The sequence below is a fragment of the Oryx dammah genome, unplaced genomic scaffold (genome assembly GCF_014754425.2).
Source record: "Oryx dammah isolate SB20612 unplaced genomic scaffold, SCBI_Odam_1.1 HiC_scaffold_3, whole genome shotgun sequence".
Lineage (NCBI taxonomy): Eukaryota > Metazoa > Chordata > Mammalia > Artiodactyla > Bovidae > Oryx > Oryx dammah.
Window position 1 is genome coordinate 55,084,474 of NW_024070187.1, and position 20,334 is coordinate 55,104,807.

Here is a 20,334-nt window from a genome sequence, read left to right on the forward strand (position 1 = left end):
AAACACCTGCTTAAAAAGACTGCTGGATTCAAATGATAAATAACATCACTCAGGAATATCAGGATGAAAGAGATCTGAGGATACAACCCAAGGCAAAACACATGTTTTAGGAGCAGGTAAAGGATGACCAGAATAGCAAGGGCACACTAAGACAAAACGGCCTGCTGGAAGTTGAGGAATGATGGGAAGTCACGGAGAGGCAGACTGGTCAAGAGTGTCAAATATTCTGGAGAGTGCAGTGAAGATAGGTACTGACCATCCAGAAACTGAGAGGTAAAATACACTAGTAAATGTGAAAATATTTTTACTGGAGGTGAGGCAGATGAAGAGTGATTACAGGATGCTGATGATATACTAGGAAGTTAAAGAAATGAAAACCTGCATAAACTATTACTCTTGAAAGTATCTTCTATATGAAAGGAAAAAGGAACAGAGAATTATATCTAAGGGAATAGTAAGTTTTCAGAGATCTGGTGTTAACAGAACAGAATTATGCAAATTTAAATGCTGAACCAAATAAACCATAGTTGAATATGGCTGTCCTGATGGATCTCAGAGGATTGATACCAGGACTCTCCACAGACACCAAAATCCAAGTATGCTCAAGTCTCTTGTATAATATGGCCATAGTATATGCATATAACTTATACACATTCTCTATTATCCTCAATACTTTAAATCATCTCTAAATTACTTAAAATACATAATACAATACAAATGCTAAGTAACAACTGCAGGTACATGCAAATTCAAACTTTGCTTTTTGGAACTTTTTTCCAATTACTTTTGATCTGGAACCCATGACTGTGAAAGGCCTACTGTACTTAGAGAGTGAATAAGTGATGGGGTAAGGACTCAGAGAAGAGAGGAGAGAAAGGGAACATAAGAACACAGAATAGTCTTGGACAGATTCCAATGAGACTAGAAAGAAGAGGTTGGGAGAAAATGCAAAGTCAAGGAGGATTAACTGAGGCTTTTTGTTTGCTATTGATGTAGTTGATCAGCTTGTGAAGACTCCTACCTCAGTATGATAAGAAATGTGGAGCACAGAGCTCAGGAAGACTCTGAGGGTTTGAAGCAACTGTCCTGTCTTTGCTCTGTCTGAGATAGGAGCTCTTCCTCTGCATTTTCTCAGTGAAACCTGTGCTCAACTCTACTGCTATCCTTATCATAGTCTATTAAAATAACTATGTATTTCTGCAGGATATATCATGTCTTATAGATTTAACTCTCAGAACCAGCACAGTACCTGGTAGGCTGAAGAGCTGAGGAAAGTTTAGGTTGTAGCTAATTTCTCCAAGACCTCCACAGTCACATACCTAAGCTAGGGTCCATTCCCTTCATTCACCTGTACAGTTGCCTTGACTCCCAAATACGAGATGTCAAATAGTCCGTAAGGTTTAAGGTCACAAGGAGAAAACAAGTCACAACACTGATTACTTTCATAAACTTCAATATGCCTGGAAAATGCTTCTGTATAATAATTCTCATTATAAGAGAGAACAGATCTTGTGTAACAAGATTAGAAAGCAGAGCAGCCTTGAAATGTGAAAAATACGTCTTACAAAATATGATTTGGGAAAAGGGACAAATCATACGAACAGTGAGCGTGTTCAGGGTGCATTCTGAAACACATTCATCCCAAATCTGAAAATCTCAGTATTGTCTTTTAAAAATCCATACATGGTCCAGTAGGCACCCACAAAAAAATGATTACATGCTTAAAAATCAATTTTTATCTCTAAGCCATGCATAAGAGAAGTATAGAATGATATTTCTAAATTTGATTTAAATTTCTCTGCTTTTATTCTTCATAGCCATTAGCTGGGACACAATATGTATGACACTAAAGAGCATTCGGTGCCGATCTGCCACCAAACAGCGATGAGTGTAACTTATCACTAATTACCTGCACACTTCTTGCAGATGACAACACAGAGATTGATGGAGGCCCAGTCAGGATCTGGGGCTTTACAATCTGCACAGCTCCTGTTGGACTCATTGTACCAAATCTTCTCAGCTACTTCATAATCAGAGAGAGTTTCTGCTATTGATTGCTGCACAGCTTCAATCCACTCTTGTTTCTCTTTTTCAGACTCGGCTGTAAAGCTGAAACAATTAACGTTTCTGCATTATCGATCTCCCTTGTAAAGGCCAATTAAGCAGTATGTTCAGTTTGTATATTCATTTCACTCACAAAGGAGACAGCAGCTAAAAAATATGCCTTCCAGGCAGGTGCAGAGTCTTTTCTGTTAAAAACCATCTCATTGAGAAATCTATTTTTTTCCTTCAACTTTCCACACTGCTTATGAGTTTGTTTACCTATCTTGAGCCAAAATTAACATACATATTTTTCTGACCAGGATATAAAAATTACCTTGTTAGGTCAAAAACTTAAAAGTGAGGCCATGTTTTCTAAGCAGTGGTTACATCATAATCAATAAGAGACTGGCAGAGTTTCAGGACTAAGTGGATTATTTTGCCAAGAAAATATGCCATAGTCTGAAACTAAGTTATCAAAAACACCCACTAGAAATTTTGATTTTTTTGTCTTAAAAATAGATTTTTTTTTAATTGGAAGAATGTCCAGATGGCTTTCGGAAACTGAGAAATCAAAAAAGTTTTAAGCGATTAGTATTCTAACAGAATGCTAACTCATTTTTAGCCTCATTCCTATTTATTCCAATTCTTAGTGCTTAATGAGTACCTGAGTGAAAGAATAAAATATTAAAACATAAGTTCACTCCTTCAGGAAATATTTACAGAGTACTTATAATATGCCAGAAAATGTGCTATATACACAGTGCCCCCAATTTAGTCAATGACCCAGAGAATGATGCTTCGCACTACAATTTTCTGTTCTGAAGATGAAAATGCTTTGAGATACAATGCATATAACAGAGGACTTATCCTACATAATCTATAGAGAAGTTGAGTGGCCTCCATGGATTATATTTTTTTAATCACTCCATGTTTCATTATCACTATAACATCTATAAATTAGAGATTGGTCAGAGCCCACAGGGTACAATGGAAAATAGGTTGGTCCCTGTCCCTGGTTCCAGGTGTATAGTTCCTCAGATCCTTGGAATCCCCTGAGTGGCAAAAACCCTTTATATGCTAATGGACAGCTTCTGACTGGAGGCTAGACAGCTTCAGCATGGGAGCCTGTCAGCAGAAGACCAAGATGGCACTAGAGTGCTGGAACTTTCCTATCCCTTGACCTCTGGGAAGGGGAGAACTGTGGTCATGTTTGACTCTGCTATGTAGCCCACCAGGCTCCTCTGTCCATGAAATTTCCCAGGCAAGAATACTGGAGCAGGTTGCTGCTTCCTACTCCAGGGGAGCTTCCCAACCCCAAGGATCAAACCTGCGTCTCCTGTCCTGGCAGGTGAATTCTTTGCCACTGGTGCCCCCTGGGAAGCCCCTGGGAAGGTGAGACAGGCTGGTAACTGACTTAATCATCAATGGCCCAGGGTTTCAGGGCTTCCCAGGCGGCACTAGTGCTAAAGAATCCACCTGCTAACGCAGGCGACACAGGACATGAGGGTTCGATGCCTGGGTCGGGAAGATCCCCTGGGGGAGGAAATGGCAACCCACATCAGTATTCTTGCCTGGAAAATCGCATGGACTGAGGAGCCTGGTGAGCTGCAGTCCATGGGGTCGCCAAGAGTCAGACGCCACTGGGCGCCTGCACACACACCCTGGATTCCATGTCTCACCGATGAAATGAAACCGCCATACAATCCCCCAAACAACCGGGTCTGAAGAACTCTGAGGGTGATGAACACACTGAAGTGCCAAGAAGGTGGTGCATCCAGAGAGAGCTTGGAAGCTCTCGCCACAAACCCCCTGTACCGTGGCCTCAAAAGCTCTCCCATTTGGCCATTCCTGAGCTGCATTTTTTATAATAAGCTGGTAACATTACTTGAACTCTTTTCCTGAGTTCTCTGAGACATTTTTAGCAAATTATCAAATCTGGAGGAGAGAGGGTAATGAGCACCCCAATTTGAGCTAAGCTGGGCTGAGTGAGAGTAACCTGAGGACAGTCTTCTGGGACTGAGCCCTGAAACCCGTGGGGTCTGAGTCTCCCTCCAGGAATATACAGGACACCCAGCTGGTGTACAGAGAGTTGGAGAATTGGTTGGTGTGAGGACAAACCGTATAAGCTTGACATAATATAAAGCACTTGAAGTAAAAACAGCTTAGACAACATCTACATTGTCAGTTAAGGCTTGAATTTCCTTCATGAAAATAAAGCTTGCTATTCTTTTACAAAATTCTAGGCAGTACACATATTTAAACAGATAAAATGGGTACTACATTTGGTATTAACAGCATTTTTGAAATCACAAAGTAATTAACCGCTAGATCTTCAAAAACCCTGTGACAATTGCCTCTAACCCACATACTACTTTGTGGTATGTTGATTATTTGTGACAAGCAAATTAACGTGACTGAACTCAACAGATATGACTTATGCCCCTCTAAAGCAATGGAGTTAATATAGATTATTAACATGTATAAGAACATACATTAAGTTTTCTGCTTCACTGTCATAATAAAGTAATGAGTAGAGTACCATAATACAAGATATATATCAAAATGCTAAGATATTTGATCAATAAGTGCTGTGAGTCATTAAGTTTGGCAACAGCTTAAGCTGGAGTTCCTTTTAGAAAATCACAGAGTAACCGTAATTAGGGATTAATCTTAAAGGAGAGATTGTATTTGATTAGGCTTAAAAAAAAAAGACAAAATAACAATACAGCTTAAAGACAATGCTATATCTATTTTTATTTTATTCCCTCATAACAATTTTTCATATATTTGTGGATCAAAAATCATCAACTCTTCTAAGAAAAAAGGTATTATGAAAAGAAACTATTCAAATCTCAAGAAATTTGTATCTTTGCAGGTTGTATGATAAGTCAAGTCACTTTCGCAAAGTGTTTTTATACACTGGCTAACAAATTACATGATCTGAAAAAGTAAAAATGCAATTATTTCTGTTTCAGGTGTACAGCAAAGTGATTCAGTTTAATATATATATTCATATTCTTTTCCATTATAGGGTTATTACAAAATATTGAATATACTTCCCTGTGCTATAGAATAGGTGCTTATTGTTTACCCATTTTATATATGAAAAGTAAAAGTGAGGTCGCTCAGTCATATCCGACTCTTTGCAACCCCATGGACTGTAGCCTACCAGGCTCCTCCGTCCACGGAATTTTCCAGGCAAGAATACTGGAGTGGGTTGCCATTTCCTTCTCCAGGGGATATTCCCAACCCAGGGATTGAACCCAGGTCTCCTGCATTACAGGCAGGCACTTTACCATCTGAGCCACCAGGGTGTGTACATTAATCCCAAATTCCTAATTTATTTCCCCTTTGGTGGGGATGTTTTCCCATAAGCCTTTTCTGTGAATCTATTTCTGTTTTGTAAATAAGATCATTTATATTTTTTTACGATTCTACATACAATAGATGCTATATGGTATTTGTCTTTCTCGTATATACATATATACACACCACATCTTCTTTATCTATTCACCTGTTAATGGATATTTAGGTTGCTTCCATGTCTTGGCTATTCTAAATAACACTTCAGTGAACACTGGGGTGCATACATCTTTTTGAATTTTAGAGTTTTCTCTGAATATAAGCCCAAGTGTAAAGACTGTAGGATCATATGGTATCTCTATGTTTAGTTTTTTAAGGAACCCTCCATAATCTTTTCCATAGTGGCTGCATCAAATTATACACCCACCAAAAGTGTAGAAGAGTTCCCTTTTCTCCACACTCTCTCCAACACTTTATTTGTAGCCTTCTTAATGATGGCCATTCTGCTTGGTGCAAGGTGGTACCTTATTGTAGTTTTGATTTGTATGTCTCTAATAATCAGTGCTACTGAGCATCCTTGGTGCCTATTGGTAAATTTTTACACACTGGCTAATAAGTGACACAATATGAAAAAGTAAGAACGTAATTTTACTGTGTCCTCTAAGAAGTCAAATCACGACTGGCAATGTAAAAATGGATCACCCAAGCTTTACTGTAATAGTACAAACAAAAACTGTTTAAATGTAACTTACCTAAAACTCCTGTAGGGAGTGATTATTTCAAAAGACTGTTTTACAGTTCGGTCCACTTGTTTTACATTTGCTACATTCATAGGGATTATGGTAATACCAAGTCCACTCTTAAAATCCTAGTTTGGAGAAAAACAAAAAATCATGAAGAAATGAAAATATGGATCTTGAAAATAAAATTATATTCTCTAAAATTTAATAAATCTCATTAAATTTTGCTATAACATGTAAAGATGGAATTAAGCAATTCATTAAAAATGGATTGAGAGTGATTTTCTTATTTCAAATACATGCTATATAAAATATATACATCTTATTTTACATACGTGATATATATATATATACTTTAAATACATGATAACACGATAGCATTTGAAGCCTGACAGGCTACTAATAAAGCAAAGCTTTTTTCCACACAATACATAAGTTGACTAGGACACAGATCTTGAGCTACACATGCCTTGCTTTTAACAGTTAGGCACTTTTCCACCTTTAGCCATTTCATAAAGGGAACTAACAGGAAACTAACCCTTACCATTTTCTAGGTGGGGGAGTCAAATGACACTGTGAGGTTGGTATAATGACTGTTTAGACAAAAAGAAGGGAAAACCATGACTCAAAGAAGTAAAGTAACATGGAAAGAGGAGACGGCTGTGTGTGGTAGAAAAGGACGGAAACCCAGGCCACCTGACTGCTGGCTTTCTCTCTGCTGTATGGTGTTACCTCTGTTCTATCACACTATCTTCCTCATTTGCTCTCACAAAAGAATTACTTGTTTTACAATTTTATCTCATTTCTAAAATTTTATTAGTTTCTTCTTCCTTCAATTAGATTCCTAAAAAGCTCCTCAAATGCTATTTTTGTATGGAAAATGCCATTTGTTCAACACCTGCAGCCACTATGTTCAACTTGTCCCACCAAAACTAGAGAATGTTCAAAAAGGTACACAGTCTACCATCTAAAAGCATTAAAGTCTGTAATATATTATCTAGCCATAAAGGTTTTGGAATTTGATTTATCATACCATGTCACACCTTAAAAATATAATTAATCTGTACCTCAAAAAATGAATTATCTCTGTCAATAGGTTCAGATTAAATGTGCTCTGAATTCCTAAATTATGACTAAGAAAAAGTATCCATACTAAAGATAACTGCAAAAAATATAGGTCCACTCTCAGGAAGGACACTTTCAGCAGAGACTGTGAAAAAAACACCTCAGAAGCTGCCTTCTCTTTGTCTCGCCTATTGTACAAGCTAAAAGTAAAAGTACTATTTTCGTATCTCCCTTGCAGCTAGGAGGGGCCATATGTCATAGTTTTGGTCAATAAAATGCAAGTAATTTCCAGCCTGGGGGGCAAGGGGGAGAGACAAATCTTGGAAGAAAAGACTTTTCACCCCTTTCCATCTTCTTGGGAAATAACAAAGCCATTTTAGAATGTAAGCATCCTTGAGATGAAAAGCCAGAGGACAAATTCTTGTACTATAAGGATGTCAGAGTGAGGAAAAAGAAAAAAAAAAAAGGAAAATCTTGTTCCCTGATGGCCGCAGCAAGAAATTTGTTAAAACAAACAAGTCCCTAATCTACTTACGCTATCCTTCAGTTTTTTGTCATTAGAGATACTAATGCATTCCTGGCTGATAAAATAAGTGGAATAAAACAACAATGCAACTAATTTTCCACGCTCATAAAGGGTTTCCATTCACAAACTGCAGCAAAGTTTTGCTTCATGTTTTTAAAAATGTACACATTTTTAGTTAGAATGAGGAAATGACTCATTTGTAAACTGAATATGATTTTTTCTGATGAAAGAACAAATGGCTCCTTTTGTTGGGAGAAACAAACCGGGAATTGAATCAGTAATATAAAAGATACAGGGACATGCTGCTGCTACTGCTGCTAAGTCGCTTCAGTCGTGTCCGACTCTGTGCAACCCCATAGACGGCAGCCCACCAGGCTCCCCCGTCCCTGGGATTCTCCAGGCAAGAACACTGGAGTGGGTTGCCATTGCCTTCTCCAATGCATGAAAGTGAAAAGTGAAAGTGAAGTCGCTCAGTCGTGTCCGACTTCTAGTGAACCCATGGAATCCAGACTACCAGGCTCCTCCGTCCACGGGATTTTCCAGGCAAGAGTACTGAAGTGGGGTGCCATTGCCTTCTCCATGCTAGGTGTTGTGAAATACTTGGAAGAAGGTGGCATACTTCCACTTTATATTGTAAGCCCACCTAACAAAAATCAGTACTTAAATGATATGTATGCAGGAGGAAAGCCAAACTTTTCCAACATGCTCCATTTTAATAAGTTCTAGCATAGTATGTCAGCACAGTTGTTAGTATCTAGCATACTATGAATGCTAGCATACTATGTACACTCTCCTGCCACATACTGGTGCGTCCACAGCCCTCAATGCCAGTTCTGGTATAGTATGCTAGAACTTATTTACTTTAAGTAATTAACTTATAATTACAGAAAACAAATTCTCAATCATCCATACCAATGTTCCTGCTGGATACTGCAACTGTTGGATCAACTTTCAATGTTTAAGTGATTGGAAACTCAAACTCTCTTTTATAAATGGGGAAATAAAATGGGGCTAGCAAGGTAAGACACTTTAGAGAAACAGCTTTCTGATGACCCAGCTTGATATGGGGGTACCTCTAGAATAAAATAGACTGCATCTCCTCAAACAATTTTCTGTGATGCAACTTTTGCCAATAGCTGGCTAACAGACTACTCTGATTATTATTCTCTGATGGGGGCCTGGCCTGCAGGTGCTGTGTTACTAAGGGTGGAAATATACACTCAGACCAGCAGATGGTAAGACTGACAACCTTGGATGGAAACTGATGAGACTCATCAAGGCTCCAGCCTAAAGAGATGGTGCCTCATTTCTACAAGCAAGTCGTGAAATATCTACATATAAAGAGGCGACTTCTGTTAAAAAATAAAATAAGTGAGGTTCAGCTCAAGTCCCCAGATTTATCCCAAGCAAGGCAAAGATGATTTTTCAGCCTGGAAAGAAACTGTAACCCATTTATCAGCTGCCTGCCAACGCCATATGGTTTTGAGTAATTAGAGTACCCACTGAACTCACCGGCACAAATGGTCTGTAAAATGTACAGCAGAGTAACAAAATAAATGTCAGTGCTCTCGAGAGCTATTAAAATGACATGACTGCATTTCTTATTAAAAAAATATTTGTGGTGACATTAAGCCATCTTGTCACATACCCTTTAGAACATATTTAGAATACATCTCATTCTTAGAGCCTCATCAGAATTACCTGTGTTGAACTCTCCCTCCCTCCACTCTGAGTTTCTGATCCCAAGAATCAGAAGACAAAGCCTAGTGATTTTAAATTTAAAAAACAAAACAAAACTACCACCTTACGATTTCCATATGTAACAAGTATTAAGAAACACTGAATTAGACAGCAGAACCAGTTGTAGAATCTAAACAGTATAAGTCTACGTCATCTAAATATCAGGATATAAACATTTCTCTAGGCCTTCAGCAGAGCAAAAAAAAAAAAAAAAAGCATGCAATCAGATTATGAAAAAAACACCTGAAGTTACTAAGATTATTGGTTAGAAACAGGATGGTCAGAATACAGTGACACATTGGATTGTCAAGAACCTATGTGTCCTGCATGCCAATCCTTTTGCTAATATCCAAAGGATATAAAAGTACTGGTCTTCATTAAGCACACACACTCCATAATTGATTTAAGACTTGTTTGCTTAGTGCTTTGAAGCTTAGAAACAGCTATGAACTCTAATTTGATTTTCCTAACAATTCTGAGAAGGGAGAGAAGATACAGCCATTTTTAAAATGGCTAACCTGTGTTGAGTAGGTACCTCACGACAGCCAGAAATTATGCTAAGTGGTGGGCCTGCTCAAAAGCATGAGATGGGGTACTTGGGGAAGCTTATAGTCTGAGGAGAAATGAGAGAGAATTGTAACATATGCAATAAAAGAATAATCCATGTCTGTAGGGTAAGCACTGAATCCGATCCAAAAAAGAGAGTATTGAGTTCATATTCTTCCCAAAGGAGGTGATTCTTGACTGATCAAACAACAAAGTCCAGACCAGACTGATCAGATGTACCTCGCTTGCTTCAGCTCACTTGTCTGCAAATCAGGGCTACCAGTAGTACCTACTGCATCACTGTATGACGATTAAATTCATACATAAAAAGTGATTAGAAGAATGCTTGGGGCAGTAAGTGCTATTTAGTCCCAGTTAGCTATTATTATTACCATTAAATTGAAACCAACTGAACATATTACCTATTAAAAAGTTAATTACAAGAAAATGTATGCCTAAAAATAACTATCAGGTGTACATAAATGTTAAAAAATGGAATGGAATGTGAATGTTAAACTTTCATGAAAATTAAAAATAAATTACCCATTAACTACAATCTGTCAGCACTATTTTCATTTTCAAAAAATAGGGATGAGTCAGGAACATGCCAAACTTCAACCTTTAAAATCCTATACACTGTAGTGAAAAAACAACAGCATAGAAATTCCATAGGTAGAAATACATTGTTATGGAAAGCATAAAGCTAAATCAGACTCTGGAGGAAGCTATATTTTACAGTTAATTTGCTGTCACACAATGTGTGATCCCAAAGAGCATGAATGGCCGTGCTTGGCAGAAGAGGTCTGATGCTGCAAAGGTAGTAAGGACATTGTGAGCACCGGGAGTCAGAACTGGGGGAGAATCTTGGCTGATCCATTTACTGGCTCTATGACTACTGGCAAGTTCCTTAATTTGTCCAGACCTCAATTTCCTCATTTACATAAAGACAGTAGTATCTACCTTTTATAGAACTGCTATAAAAATTGAATGAAGAAATACAAGATGAAAGTCTAATACATCCAGACAGTCCTCTCATTTGAAGGTTCTGAATACAAAATTTGTCTTCAGTAAGAATATATCCATTTACAGTGACTGGAAGTATTCACACCAATGATTCCATATTCAACATTCAGGTTAGAATAAGTGACAAATATTTACCAAGACAGAGAAATGGGTTATTTGTACAAATTAGTAGTAACAGAGCCTGGCTCAAGCTACCTTTTAAAACTACAAAGTGAAAGAGCAAAATAATGGTTTCATTCCTAAACAGAAAAATTAAAGAAGGGTTTATTAACCCCCAATTTGCTAAAATCTCAAACCTATTTTTGGAAATATGCATGCCAGGTTTCCCTGCCAGGAATTTAAGAACTCGGTGCTTAGACATTTGTGGAAAACAGATGTGGCATTGTGTGACTGGCATCAGACTTCCGGGCAAACACCAGATGCAGAGTTTGGCCAGATATAGAACCCAGAGAATTTGAGGCCACCACCTCCAGCCTGCTGCTTCTTTCTGCACCACACAAGCCAGAGCCCTCTGGGGTCTATTTAAATTCTATTAGAATTTCACACCCATACCAGACACAGGGGAACATTACAGTGGGGAATGAATCTCTTGTTACACCCGGATTTGAGAATGTTTAATCAAGTGAATGTAGTTAAGACCTCAATGCCACAATTATCATTAAATGGATACACAAACCCACCAAGCAAGACATCTGGTTGTAATGAAGTCCTTAATATTAACATGATATTCAAAAACTCATCAGGAAAAGATGGGAGGCTGACTATCAGGACAACATCACAATTGGAAACCAAAGTCAATTATCTGCAATTCGCCTCAAATCTATTGGCAGAAATTTCATTCAAGCAGCAAAACCTTATATATAATACTACATACATATACATATCAGCGAATGTTCTTATTTCATTATCTATATAAAATTTTAAAATACTGGCTTATATACTACACTCACATCATTTTGAGATAAATAAATGTATGAAATAATTATTTTCCAAAATACAGAAAGTCTATAAGCTTTGAACTGATTTAAAAAACCCGCAATTTATTTCTATAAACAAAATTCCTATGCAACAAAAATTAAGTGAAAATGCAAAAGCAGCAACAGCTTAGAAAACCCAGTTGCAGAAAACATGACATGAAGATTAATATCTATATTATATGAAGAGTTCAAATAGAAACAACAAAATAATTCCAATAAACAGGAAAAATGAAAATTCATAAAGAAGAAAATAATATTAAAATAAAAATTTTTCTCAACTATAAGCTCTCTAGTCCTGAAAACAGTTATAAACGACTATTAATTCAGCAATTTCATTCTACAAATGTTTACTGTCAGCTACTTGCCTGGAACTCCTATGGGCATGTGGTGAATAAAGGAAATTGTGACAGTCTTAAGTTGGGAATATAAAAATTATAACACTGTCAGTGTTAAAATGAAGCTAGTATTTGTTTATATACCTAAGAGCATTTTAAATACAAGCCATTGTTTAGAAAAGGGTCATAGGGATTCTTGCCCAAAAAGTTAATCAAAAAGAAAGAAAAGGCTACAGACAGGCAGAAGGCTCTCAGAAATCTAGCTCATTTATGTTATCAGTATACTATGTGTTACTCACAAGGGAAGGTAAGTTCCCAAAGAGCAGGGACCTTTTGAGTTACCACTGAGCACCTAGTATCTAGAGCAGCACTCAAGAAGGAAGAGGTAACCAATGAATTTTTGTAAAATGGATGAACAAATACAGAAACATGGTGAACTGTAACATAACCTGTACAAATTCTATCACACAATTCATGTTAAACAAAGTTGAAGTAACAATATGGAAAAACTATCATAATTATAACATGTTGTAAGTATATAAATGGAAGCAAAAACAAGACATAGAAGAAAATGTGCAAAAACTATAACACATGTGTGTGGATGGGTTGTGAAAGGGTGTAAGCATTTAAACAGCTAACATTCAATTTATATAATAATAATATAATTAATAATATAATAATTACAATAGCACCAGTGTTTTGCCACTAATCAGGTAAAGAATTTTGGTATCTGTTTCTACTTTGCATCTTTCTGACAAATGTTTTTATACATATCTTCATATAGCCTATGTGGAAAAAAAAAAAGAAAAAACCCCTAATATTCCCTAAGGCATTTCTCCTACTTTGAAGCTACTTCAAGTTAATTTCAACAATCTGCTAAAAAATGAAAGGGAAAGAAAGATATTAAAAACTGAATATTTGAACTGGGCAACTGATAGAATGAAAAGTGAAGTGAAAGTCACTCAGTCGAGTCCGACTCTTTGTGCCCCCGTGGACTATATAGTCCTTGGAATTCTCCAGGCCAGGATACTGGAGTGGGTAGCCTTTCCCTTCTCCAGCGGATCTTCCCACTCGGGGATCAAACCCAGGTCTTCTGCATTGCAGGGGGATTCTTTACCAGCTGAACCACAAGCGAAGCCCAAGAATACTAGAGTGAGTAGCCTATTCCTTCTCCAGGAGATCTTCCTGACCCAGGAATCAAACCAGAGTCTCCTGCATTGCAGACAGATTCTTTACCAACTGAGCTATCAGGGAAGCCTGATAAAATGAAAAGTTCATGTTAATTGTGTAGTGTTTAGATTCGGCAGTGAACTGTTGATAAGAATGTGCAGACTGCTATCTCCTTGCTATTATCATGCTACTTTTCTTAAAAAGTAAAGAACTTCAATAATAGTTCAGAAAATCCATTCTAACAGCCATTTTTAACTTACGAAACTTAAGTTCTTGATTTAGTAGAAGAGATGGACCCAGAAAAAATGAAAAAGTATTAAAAGTATATCTGTACAGATGCTTGACATGGAAATCTTAAGGCCACCTATTGGAAGTAGAGGAAAAGCACAAGAAAAGATGAACAATAATCCACAAATCAAAGTAAATGTCCAGACATACACACAGAGTTAAAAGAACTTATGTGAACTAAGAGTTTCAAATTGTTTTTCATGCACTTTGTTTTATGCTGACTTTGCAAATGGAGTTTTAATCTCTCCAATAGATCATACTCTGGTAATAAAAGTTTGCATTAAGAAAAAGGAATTAAATAGTCATCATATAATTTATAAGCTGAAAAATTAAAATTTTATATAAAAATTATTAAGATTGTAGAAATTAAAAAAAAAATAAAACAGCAGCTAGTTTACAACCATAACCAACTTATTGAGACCAGTTCTTCAAAATTTAAAAACTTATTACCACTAATAAAGATTTTCTTAACTTTCTACTTAAACGTTCCCACATTCCAAAATGTTCCATCAGGAAAAAGATTCACTTAAATGAAAGTTAACCAGAAAGAGAGGTATAGCAAGCCCAAGAAGAGAAAGAACAAACTAAAGCAGCACTCAGTGCTAACAAAGGAGAGCTCTATATATTTTCCAGCTCCAGAAATACCTTATCTCTTTTGCTGGATGCTTACAATTTTTAAAGAAGAAAAACCCACAGAGCAGTGTTTTACTGTGTGTGGTTTTTGTCAGCAGTCACTGAGTCAACTGGGATGCTTTACAGGAATGGAGATTCCAATCGCAAGCCCCAGGAATTCTAAGTCAATGGGTCTGGAAAGAGCCCAGGTATCTGGAACTTTAACATGAAATGTAAATAATGGCCTTAGAGATAGTAACCCTACTCTCTTTTTCACAGGATGCCATTCAAACAGAAAGAGATTAGTTTAACTATCTGAGCCAATCAGTAGCAGAGCAAGAATGAAAACCCAGAACTGCTACCACCCAGTTCAGTCTTTGCTCTAAATAAGCTTCCGACATTCCATTTTATTAATGCTTCAACATAAGCTGGAGCAGCTACCCTTCCACCTCTACCCTCTGTTTACTCGCTCTGGAAAAACTTCCAAAGAAAATTAGTAAAACTATTATATGTATAAATAGAGGCAGCCTACCACGCTCCTCCATCCATGGGATTTTCCATGCAAGAGTACTGGAGTGGGTTGCCACTTCCTTCTCCAGAGGATCTTCCCAACCCAAGGATCGAACCTGGGTCTCCTACATTGTAGGCAGACACTTTACTGTCTGAGCCACCAGGGAAATAGTTCAAATAGAGGCGAGAAAAATGAAAATAGTTCATATGTGAGGGAGAGGGGTATACATCAGCTTTCTTTTTTATTCTATTTATACTTTACATTAGGTGGGCAATAAAAATCACAGTTTTTAAAATTAAGTTTTGATGCATGAACTTAAATTAGATCCAATACAAATTAAGTTACAGAGATTCAAATCTAACACCTCTTACATTTTCAGTTTTTTTCCTATCATTTAAAAAGATTACTTCATGTATTGTATGTATAAAACTTTTACATCTAACTATTTCACTATCTTTTAATGCTTTTCCTAAAACACAGCTAAAAGACCTCTGCATTCATGAGAAGGGCTCCTTATTTAGTCCATCACTCAAGCTCTTTACACAGTCTGCTCAACCGCATGAGAAAACCCATGAGCAACCCTCCTTTGGAAAGAAAGATATACACCAGGATATAAAACAGATGAAACTGGAATATGTCAAGGCTTAACCATGAACGGCCTTCCTTAATTTATCAATCTAGTCTTGAGCCAACTAGTTCCTGAAGACATGACTCAAGACCAAGTCCCTTAAGACCTAGCTCCATATAATATGATGCAATCTTTTAAGACCACATATACAAACAGTAATATGCACTTTCTAAGGGTACATAAATAGGCATGTTAATGCATTGAAAAAGTCTTGAAATATACACTCATTAAAAATAGGTTTACTTCTTGAAAGATGAGGAAGAGTCCAGCATGAATAATTAAATTTTTAAGGAGATTACATGTATTACTTGTACATGAAAGTGTTTCTAATTCCAAGACTTCATTAGATGCCATTAGACTTTTCTTCCTGGAAAAGAAGACTGTCCTCCTCAGTAAATGCGTTGCTTTAAGTGTGTCTGACATGTTTACTGAATGCATACTCTGAACCACCTAGGCAAATAAGTTATTCAAGGAAAGAATCCTTAGGCTATTTCTGAAAGGTCATAAGCCATAAATTTTCTTTTCAACATACACTTTAAAAAGACACTTTGATGTAGTGACAAAGAAGCTAGGCTTAGAGTTATAAAGTTCTTGTCTTAAATTAAACTCTGCGTGATGAACTGTAACCCTTTAACAAGTTACTTAATCCTTTATTGTCCTCATCTATAAAACATGGATGAGAATATCTTCTCCTACATTTGTGGGAAAGATGAAAAAGAAATGTTTATACATTAATTAGCATAGTACCTGGTACCTAACAAATGGTGGTCGTTTGTTAGGTACAAATGGTCATTATGCTTTTCATGCTGAAATATTAATATGAAAGCAAGAATTTCATATAACTTCTTGCTAACAAAAAAGTATTAACAAAACTTTAAAAACACCTGAGTTCAATTCACTCACTACAATCCATTTTAGTTCACTGATTCCTAGAATGTCGACGGACGTTTACTCTTGCCATCTCCTGTGTGACCACTTCCAATTTGCCTTGATTCATGGACCTAACATTCCAGGTTCCTATTCTATATTGTTCTTAACAGCATCGGACCTTGCTTCTATCATCAGTCACATCCATAACTGGGTGCTGTTTTTGCTTTGGCTCCATCCCTTCATTCTTTCTGGAGTTATTTCTCCACTGATCTCGTGTGGCATATTGGGCAGCTACCAACCTGGGGAGTTCCCCTTTCAGTATCCTATCATTTTGCTTTTTCATATTGTTCATGGGGTTCTCAAGGCAAGAATACTGAAGTGATTTGCTATTCCCTTCTCCAGTGGACCACATTCTATCAGACCTCTCCACCATGACCCGCCCATCTTGGGTGGCCCCACACGGCATGATTTAGTTTCACTGAGTTCACTGAGTTTGATCACCAATGTGATCAAATTGGCTAGTTTTCACCCTTATGGCAGAAAGTGAACAGGAACTAAAAAGCCTCTTGATGAAAGTGAAAGAGGAGAGTGAAAAAGTGGCTTAAAGCTAAACATTCAGAAAACTAAGATCATGGCATCTGGTCCCATCACTTCATGGGAAATAGATGGAGAAACAGTGGAAACAGTGCCAGACTTTATTTTTTGGGCTCCAAAATCACTGCAGATGGTGATTGCAGCCATGAAATTAAAAGATGTTTACTCCTAGGAAGGAAAGTTATGACCAACCTAGATAGCATATTAAAAAGCAGAGATATTACTTTGCCAACAAAGGTCCATCTAGTCAAGGCTATGGTTTTTCCTGTGGTCATGTATGGATGTGAGAGTTGGACTGTGAAGAAAGCTGAGCACCAAAGGAATTAATGCTTTTGAACTGTGGTGCTGGAGAAGACTCTTGCGAGTTCCTTGGGCTGCAAGGAGATCCAGCTGGTCCATCCTAAAGGAGACCAGTCCTGGGTGTTCATTGGAAGGACTGATGCTGAGGCTGAAATGCCAATACTTTGGCCACCTCACGTGAAGAGTTGACTCATTGGAAAAGACCCTGATGCTGGGAGGGATTGGGGGCAGGAGGAGAAGGGGATGACAGAGGATGAGATGGCTGGATGGCATCACGGACTTGATGCACATGAGTTTGGGTGAACTCAGGGAGTTGGCGAAGGACAGGGAGGCCTGCCGTGCTGCGATTCATGGGGTCGCAAAGAGTCGGACGTGACTGAGTGACTGAACTGAACTGAAAAACACCTACTTTTAAAGGATAACATAAACTCAGACAATCTAAGTAATGTAACAATGAAACTAGTAATTTTAAGTCCATCAGGTCTGTGCAAGTGAAAAATGAAAACTTCCATTAATTTGGCAGAGAAACTTCCATTCTGATACATGCAAATTATGTATTTCTAATCTTTATTCCATTTTTAAAAAAAGTTTTAATCATCTTACTTCACAGACTGAAAATGTTCATATTCAATTCATACACATTATTAAGCTGTACATCACTACTCTTCTTGAAGAATATGCTAACTATCCAACTTATTAATATGCCAACACTGCTCAATGATGCTTTCCACAGTTAATTGGCTAAGAAATCTTATCCCCAAAACTGTAATGAAGAAGTTCACACTGAAGTTCACAAGAAAGCTTGGATAAAGATCTGTAGTTAATTTTTTTGAAACTACTATTTATTTTGAGTTGTTATCTCTATTTTGTTATGAAAATAGTCAGCATTTATATTTTACCTTATCATAACCCATTATAATTTATCACAAAGTAACTTCATCTTAGATCAGATATCCAAACACATTACTTAATTCCATAGATAATGACTTAGCATCTAATATATTCTAGGCTGAAAGATTAAAACTTCGTTCCTAAAAAGGGGTAAGAAAGTAATTTTCTTATACATATTAAAAGCCAGATATGTTAGAGAAAAAGTCTACAGAATCAAATGAAGTTAACAGAATTTGCTAAAACTTTAACGTCAGTCTCCTGAAAACGTTTAAATTCTCCACTGAATCCTTTGATGTTAACCAACATTAATATACCGACAATTTATCTTATTTATGTGATATGTATATGTGCGCATGTGCATTTGCATGTTTGTGTGTATATAAACCACTTGCTTCTAGTAAATTATCTCCTCTGCAAGTGACATATCTGCTGCAAAACAAATAAACCTAAATCCTGTAAATTCAGGAAAATATGTTACCTGTGCCTCCTTTATAATTTTTTGTCACAAAACAAAAGAATTACAACAGGCACAGAACGAGGTCTATTTCTTCAACAGCTATAATGGTTAACTGGTTCTTAATTATTCTCTCATGTAGTTTTGTAACGTTACTTCAGCTAAAGAATACTTTTCAAAACTCAATTTTCATTGACTCTATTTCCTCAGTTCTTTCAAAGAGTGATGTCTAGTCTCAAATTTGATGTAGATTATCTTCCTGCTGCTAGTGGAGCTGAGAAAATTCAACAGAGCAACTCTTTGTTACATTTAGCAGAGTATACAAAGCATAGCAAACCTCCATCAGTAAAACACTAATAAGTCAAACAAAGCGTGGCCATAACTGTAGTTTGTCATCTTTGTGAGGAACCACAATCTGCAATCACTGTAACGTGGCTCACCTGTTCATTTTTGCAAAGCCACACGCTGTTTCCACTTAACACAGTAAAAATTTTAGCTTTATAACCTCTCAGTTCAAGATATCCACATTTCTCAGGTGCAATAGCAGCTTGAGACTGCGAAGAAAGGGCCTGTAACTTCAGTGCATTTAACAGTAGGCTGATCCAGTCATTTCTTTCCTCTGAAAACAAAAACAGGAGAAAATATACACCCATGCTTAATAAGCTATAAACACATAGAAATGTGGAAAAAGACTGACTTTCTCTGAAATAGATCATTTACAGATCCTTCCCCAGAACCACAATCTAAATGCTACTGTTGGCAGGGCAACAGCACAATTCTGTTAGGTTATTAGCCATTCCTCAGTATTCATAGGCAGCTGGTTTCAGAACCCTCCACAGGATACCTAACTCCGCAGATGCTCAAGTTCATAACAGTGAGCCCCGTGTATCCCCAAGTTCACCAACTACAGATTCCAGCAACCAAGGATCAAAAACATCCTTGCTGTGGGACTCAAGGTTACAGAGGGCCGACTGTACTCAGTTGTCCTATAACCAACATCACTGGCTTCACCTAGAAGTTGAATAGAAATGCAAAATCCCGGCCCTCCTCCAGAATGGATGAATCAGAATCTTCATTTTAAGATCTCCAGATGATGCATATCCTCTAAGCAGCATTGTTAGATTACTCATGAGATTGGACTGTCTTTTTTAATATAAGAAAGTAATACGGCTACTGAACAGGTAACAGATTGTACCCAGCAATACAGTTACTAAAATATCCAGAAAAGCTTGCTTTGTAGCAGGCATTTGGAACCGATTCAAGAGTGCGCTTGTCTTGATGTACACTCATACCTTTCACTAACAATAGCATCTCATCTGTTAAAACTTGTTCTCTCACTCCTTCCACAAAAACTACATGACCTTCAACTACAACACATTGTGTTACAGACAAAGGAATTCAATCCAGTCCCCAGAGAGCAATCAAAGTTGTAAGTCAAGTTAGATATGAACACATAATAAAACACAGAATACTGTAAATGTCATACAAATGGTATCAAGTAATATATGAATCAACGGAGGTAAGTGATTTGTTGAAGGTCATATAGCAAGTTAGTATTAAAATTAGGAGAATCAAATGTTTTAAGTCTCAGACATTGTTTTGACACTATGAGGGGCAAAAAAAAAAAAAAGGATATTTGTGTGATATATCTTGAGGATGAGGAAGAATTAAAAAAAAAAAAAAACTGGAGTTTGGAAGGAAAACAAGCAAAACAGTAT

At 37.1% G+C, this 20,334-nt stretch overlaps 1 protein-coding gene across 2 annotated transcripts in view; it reads right to left on the bottom strand.

Moving 5' to 3' along the window:
- The window catches only part of ARAP2 (ArfGAP with RhoGAP domain, ankyrin repeat and PH domain 2), a 194,227-nt gene that overhangs the window by 111,978 nt on the left and 61,915 nt on the right, over nucleotides 1-20,334 (bottom strand). For both annotated transcript variants that reach the window (XM_040237993.1, XM_040237994.1), the window contains exons 9-11: nucleotides 19,057-19,235; nucleotides 6,099-6,214; nucleotides 1,910-2,109 (exon numbers count right to left, since the gene is read on the bottom strand). In XM_040237993.1, coding sequence (XP_040093927.1) covers nucleotides 1,910-2,109; nucleotides 6,099-6,214; nucleotides 19,057-19,235 — 495 coding nt within the window. The remainder of the gene's footprint in view (nucleotides 1-1,909; nucleotides 2,110-6,098; nucleotides 6,215-19,056; nucleotides 19,236-20,334) is intronic.